Source organism: Myotis davidii, unplaced genomic scaffold, assembly GCF_000327345.1.
Source record: "Myotis davidii unplaced genomic scaffold, ASM32734v1 scaffold992, whole genome shotgun sequence".
NCBI classification, from domain to species: Eukaryota; Metazoa; Chordata; class Mammalia; order Chiroptera; family Vespertilionidae; genus Myotis; species Myotis davidii.
In genome coordinates this window covers 643484-650122 of record NW_006283543.1, presented here as the reverse complement: position 1 = coordinate 650122, position 6639 = coordinate 643484, and the positions used below count along the sequence as shown (strand labels likewise).

At 55.7% G+C, this 6639-nt stretch overlaps 1 protein-coding gene across 1 annotated transcript in view; it reads right to left on the bottom strand.

Moving 5' to 3' along the window:
• The window catches only part of SEMA7A (semaphorin 7A (John Milton Hagen blood group)), a 24628-nt gene extending 21001 nt beyond the window's left edge, over nt 1-3627 (bottom strand). Inside the window, exon 1 of the mRNA XM_006753730.2 lies at nt 3199-3627. Within this exon, the coding sequence (XP_006753793.1) occupies nt 3199-3562 (364 nt within the window). The 5' untranslated portion in view covers nt 3563-3627. The remainder of the gene's footprint in view (nt 1-3198) is intronic.
• Between the last annotated feature and the right edge of the window lie 3012 nt (nt 3628-6639).

The following is a 6639-nucleotide window of genomic DNA, read 5'->3' as shown; positions in this document are numbered from 1 at the left end:
ACCACGGTCTTCTTGAGCCTGTGCCTGCACCCACTCCATCCAGCCTGCTCTCAGAACCTTCACTATTCAGGACAGAGGGGTCACAGAGCTTGGCAGGAAGCTCCTAGAGGCACCACAGGAGCATCTCTCTCCCAGCCTAGGACCAACCCCCATCTCCTCCTGGGAATTGCCCCCTCTCTGTTCTGCAGGGGGTTCACCCTGAAGGTGAGGAGCACATCTAAGTCCCCAAGGGGGCAAGGATTTCCACTGAAAATGCTGATGCTTAGGGAGCCCCAGCTGTGACCTCATCCCTGCCCTGGGGAGAAGCTCCATAATGGCTCCCCCAGCAGCCTCAAGTCAACAATAACATCCTGTTGTTTAATTGGACAAGGGAGAGGCAGAACCGGCTGGGCAAGCAGCTCTGTTTCTCCTTGGAGGCAGGTTGGCTCATCTCTGACCTTGGGGGTCAGGACCTTCCTGAACTTCTCCATCTCCTCTAACTGGGGATGAAATGAGAGAGGGGTGCATAGCTTCCACAGGCATGCCAATCTCCTGCCCTCACCTATGACCCACTCTTCTCCAGCCCCTGCTTGCAGGAAGGGCAGGCCCAAACAGTCATATCTCTGACTGGCCCATGTGTCAGTGACAGCCCTCAGGGGACAATCTCAGAGCCCTTCCTGCTCTGGTGAGCTCTGAGAGTCAGACACTGTGGAGCTCGAGGGCACCCAGCAGGTTAGTGCTAGCACATCCCTCTCTGCCCAAAACTGCTAGACCCAGACTCAATATGTTGGAGAGTTCTCAACCTCTGACAAGTGCTTGGGAGCCACATGTGGCTCTTTGGCCCCTTGAGTGTGGCCATGAAGTTTCAATCACACTGTAAACTTCTTTTAACTTGTGGTATTTTGTGTAAGAGCCACACTTCGTGAGCTGCAGTTTGCTGACCACTGCCCTAGGGTATAGGGGTCCATAGAGCAAAAAATAAATTACGAAGAAGAGCTGGAGCTCCATACCCAGTCCCACACCTGTCTTGGCTTAAAACTTAACACCAAACTATGCCTCATAGAGAAGTGGCTCCAGAATCACCATTATCCTAGATCTGGTTGTTCCTAGAGGCTACCACCCACCCACAACCACCCACTGGTAGACAGGAACCTAGGCTTATACTACAGCAAGGCCAAGGGGATCCTCCTCTCACCCCACTTCTGGGGTTGCCCTGCCCAAGCCCACTTCTGTCCATGTGTCACCCCACAGGAAATGGAAGGCAGCTGTCAGCCAGGCATACCATCACCAGCTGGTGGTCCTGAGGGACAGGCAAATGGCAGGGTCTGTCTGGTCAGTGGGGTGCCTGGCACTAATGAAGGAGACTACAGGCTGCCCTAGAACGAGACAAGTGAGGGGTTGGCAGACCCCAGCGGGGGGATATTAGTGTATTACCAAGCAGAGGGCACAGCCAGAGTGGCTATTATAGTGAACTGCATGGAGGAAAAAGAGAGGTGGGGCTGGGTTGGGAGCTTTGAAAAGTGGGCAAAAGAACTGAAAGCAGCTTCAAATAGCCTCAGGGTGGAAAGACTAAGTGCCTGAGAGGGGGAGGTACACATTAAGTACTAAGACATGGGTGTGCATTAAATATGTGGGGGGAAGGGTCTTTAGAAGTCTGGGGGAGTAGAGGCAAGACAGCCGAATGCAAGGGGGTGGGCGCAGGGGGAGAAGCTAGAACACTTAGACATGGCCATTTATCCCCTTGAGAGGGCCCAAATGCTGGGCTGTCCAGGACAGCCAAGAGGTTTGATTCAAGGCCAAGATGTTGGGAAGGCAGAGGAAGCCTGGGCTGGAGGTGTCTATCATGAGTAGACGCCAAAGGTCCACCTACTCTGCTGCACTTCCAACAGAATATCTGGGGCTGGGTTACAGAGCTGGCCCCCAGAGTCCCTCCTTTGTGACCAAGAAGTTGCCTAAATCCTTCTCCCCTCCTTAACCCAGTGCTAGCACTGGACCTGTGCCAGATCCAAGCCCTGTCTGCACTTTGTCCAGTGACCTTGGGCGAGTCACATTCTCTCTGCTGCAGCTGCAGTTCATGCCATTGGTTGTGTGTGGGGGCTTTTCCTTCTCTCTGCTAAGAATACCTGCCCCAGATAATGTTCAGGCTCTGGCAATCCCTGCAAACCGCCTCAGTCATCAAAGGGCCCTGTCAGGGCCAGACCAGGCAGCTTCTCCAACCCCCACCCTGAGTCCACCTCCACCACAGGGGGCCACAGCACCACCAAATTTGGGGACAGAACCCAGTTGTCCTGGGAGTGGGAAGCATTTGCGTGCAATGCAGGGGAGGGGAGCTCAATCCCTCATGGCATAAAGCCTCAAACCCCACCTAACCGGCTTTTGGACCCATTGTTTAACTAAGGCACCCTTGAGGGAGACTCCTGTTCTTCAGACTCGCATATCCACCGCATCCTAAAAGCTACACCCCAGATCCGCTGCGTGGGGTCCTAACAGCCGCACCCCACCCAGTGCTGTGCCCACAGCGCTGGCACCTATTCCTGCTAACAACTGCCACGTGCGGACCGGTAGGGTGGGGGATCGGCCGGGCCGGGGCCGGGGCCGGCATTGCAGAGGTAGCGCCCAGGTCCCCCAAGCCTCCGCAGCACCACACCAAGTCCCAGCACACCACAGGGTGCCCACCCCTTGACCGGTCTGGGTCCTGGGCCCGGGGCGAGGGCAGGCAGCAGGGTCTTTGTTCCCACAGCCAGAGCGGAGCAGCGGCAGCAAGGAGTCTGCGCCCCCGTCTCTGGCCCAGCCAAGGCTCCTTGCAACAGCGGAGTCCGCAGCTCAGGAAGGACTTGGGTGGAGGTCCCAGCCCAAGAAGAGTCTTGCACAGAGGCCCTGTGCTGGAGGACAGAGCGCGCCTCTGGGCGGAGAGAGGTGCCGGCTCCCTTCTCTGGTGCCCGGCGCTGCGGCTCCGAGCTGCGGGCGGACTTGGAGCGACTTAGCCTGGGTTCCGGCCCCACCACCCGCTTCCCCTCAGTGTTCCAGCGGCTCCAGTGTGCCAGCGCGCACACTCACCCTCATCCAGACCCATACTCTCCCCGAGAGTAGCACCCGGGACCCACAGAGCCTCGCGCACGCACCCCCTCCGGTGCCGCACACTCTGCACCCACCCGCGAGGCATCGGATCCTGCGCTCCGCCCCCCCTCGCCCCCCCCTCCCCGCGCGCGTGCCACCTACCTTTCCAGACAGCGGAGATGCGGGGTCCACTCTTCGGGTGGCCTTGGGTGTCGGCGGCCGCCCAGAGCAGCAGCAGTAGCAACTGCAGCGGGAGTCCAGACCGAGCCTGTGGGCCAGAAATGCGGTAGCGCGGGACACCGAGGGAGGTGCATCTGGGCGGAGGCGGTGTCATCTCGCGGACCAGGAGCGACAGCAGAGAGCTGCGGAGACTGAGCCAGCACCCAAGCACAGACCGATACCAGCACGAAGAGGCGGAGTCAAACGCCTGACCCCACCCCACCCCTCCCCCGCCCCTCGGAGCCTTTCGTGCCTCTGGGCTACCCAAGTGGGGCGCAGTGCCCACCGCCAGTGGAACCTTAGTCATTCCGTCCCAGGCAGTTCCACAGGAGAACCTGAGTGGACCGGGACAAGACGGACTTGTGGTCTTCTGTGATCCGAGGTAGTGCTGGTTCCCTCTTAGGGCCTCAGATCCACCCCCACCCCCATGAAAGGGTTGGCCTAGAAGAGGGGGAGGACCTCTCTGAGGGTACAGACAAGTCTACTACCAGGCAACCTCGCTAATGGCCAGCTCAGTGTTTTGCACCCTGAAGACTATAGTTCTCATAGGATAGGCTGGCCTGAGTGGATAGGAATTGTTGAGCTGTGGGGAGCACTCAGCACCCCATCATTGCTCTGCTGTGAGAAGGTGGAATTTTCATCTTGGCCTGGCTCCCTCTCCTCCCTTCTCTCTTCTCCCCTTTCCCTAGCCAGCAGCCTTCTGGGCTGCCTCCCCCCAGCCAGCTGGTGTGTGCTCAGAAAATCCAAACTCATTTCCATGTGTGTGCAGGGGGATATAATCAACAAGGCCCCTTACCCAATCAGAAAGAGAGGGAACATCCTGCATGCTTAGGACTCACTGTGAGGAGGCAGAGTCAGAGGAGGCAAGCTATAGGGTTTCTCTTCTCACCAGCTATATAGGGTTGAGCTACTGAAGGCAACCTGGTGATCCCCTGCAGGGTCTAGGCCCAGTCCCTCTGCAGTCACCTGAGCAGCCGAGGAACTCTCCCATCAATTCTGCCCAAAGAGCAGAATTTACCTTGGCTTGTGCCTGAAGGAGCCATGGATGGGAAACCCACTTATCCATTGCTTGAGATGTGAGGAGGAGATAGCAGAGATGCATGTGAGCTTCCAGGACCCACACACCTACCTGGACTCGATTCACACACACTGCAGACACCAGCTAAGACAGGGAGCAAGATACCCTCATCCCAGCCTCAGCTCCAGCTCTCTGCTCTGATCTACAGCCAGGAAAGTATTGTTACCAGCAAGTTTTGCTTTAACATTCCAAATTTTGTTTCCATCTATCACCTCCATCTTCCTTAAGGGCCCCAAGATAACCCAACAGGCCAAAAGGGTAAATCAAGATGCCTCCACAGATAGTGCAGGACTAGGTTCCTGGTAGACTGGGTGAGCTTCACACTGCCCCATAGAGAGGATGGTTCAAGAGCCCCTCCCCAGGCCCAGAAGCCAGCAGCATGTCCTGGCCCAGGCTAGCCTTCAAGACTGACTTTGTTTCCAGCCCAGGGCCTCATCTGCTGAGCTGTATGGTCCACAGTGTCTGCCCTCTCTGCAAAGGTAAGCAAATTCAAAATTAATGATAACACTACTCATGTGCACAGCAACTCACAACACACAACCCACTTCCACCTACATTCTCCCTGCAATCCTATATTCTCCCCTCAGTGAGAGAGCATAATTCCATGCTAGAGAAGGAAACTGAGGCAGAGAGAGGGAGAGGGACCTGCTCAAGGTCAGCTAGTGGAGCCCAGATGGGAACCTGGGTTTTCTGACTCCAATGGCAATAGCTAACACTGAGGTTACTATATTCTGTGCACGTTTCTTAGTCTCATTTTAACTTATTTCATCTTCACAATCTTAGGAGATGGGTGCTAGTATTTGGCTCCTTTTGCAAGCAAGTAAACCAAGGAAAAGAGAGAGAATGTGATGTCCCCAAGGTCACAGTTAGAGAAGGGCTAAGATGAATGCTCAGGCAGTCTCTGGGGCTGACACTCTTCTACATCATAAAGCTCTTAAAGCAATGCACCCTTTTGCTGCTGCCTCATATTAGGCTAGATTCTGGATCTGAATGACCCTTGGAAAAACCCAGACAAGGTCTCAGGTTACCAGGTGCTAGGCAGGAGGGTAGGCTAGGGTCTAGGTTCAGCCCTCCAAGCAACAAGGCAGCAGATGGAAACCGGGGCAGATGCTAGGGATTTTTTTTTTTTCCTAGGCTAGGGTGGGGGTGAGCGGGTAGTGCTAAAGATCAACCCACCTCATGTCCCAGGGTGGGTCTCTGGCTGGGCTCCTGCATGGCCAGCTCAGCACCTGCTTTACCACCAGCAGGCATCCCTGAGCCAGCCAATCTAGGGGCAAAGGGCCAGGGCCAGATGGCAGCCCACTCCTACTTCACTACAGACAGCCAGGGGAGGTGAGAACCAGGCCCACAGAAAGAGAGGGCAGCTAGACTATAGACATAGAGGAGAGCAGGTACCCCTCTATGGGGTGGGGAGAGCATAGGACCAGTGTTTGTGTGTGGCCTCCCTGCCTGAGGCAGCACAGGGAAATAAAATAAGAATGGAACAGGTGGTGACAGTGATGGGCAATGGATCAGCAAAGGAAGCAACAGATGTGGATGCTGACAGGTCTGAGGAAGAGGCCATTCCTGTCCTCCTCTTCCCCATGACTCCAAATATGAGGGATCGCAGAAAGGAAGCCAAGATAAGAAATGATGTGGGGGTTCCTCTCTAGGAAAAAAAACACCTTGACAGGGTCTTCCCTGAATGGCAGCTAAGGCACAGTCAAATCCTTGGGGAATCAGAGAAATGGACACACACAGCCCTGAGGTTCACAGGCCTGAAGCAGCAGAGGCCCTGGGAGCCTTCCTCAGCCTTCCAAGCAAAGCCTTTCAGAGCCCTATTCAGAATATTCCTCCATTCTCCAAGCTTCCTCTGACGCCCTCCTCATCCCTAATTCCATGGCTACACTTGGTTTCAAAGGAGTAACCCACCCCTAACAAGAGGCATGTGGGAGGTTAAAAATGGAGATAAAAGGAACTCAGGCCCACAAACCCCTCCTGCTAGATCCATCCCCGCTATGAGGCCTCAGAGTGTGGTGCCCACCTACGCCTTCTGGCTACTACTATCAACAGCAACTCTTACTGCCCCCACCCCACTCACTGCAGGGGGCAGAGACCAGGAAGATCCTGAAAATAGTGAAGCAGGTCAGGTGGGGCTGGGAACCCTGAGAGGACACATGCCCTGTCTACAGGGCAGTTGCTACTCAGTGCCAGCCCACATGGCATTGAGCTTGTGGCAGGCGCGCCATCTGGTGGCCACCCCATACAGAGCGGCAATTTAGCAGAGTGTAGACAGACATACCTTGTGTATATTCCCAAGTCTTTCT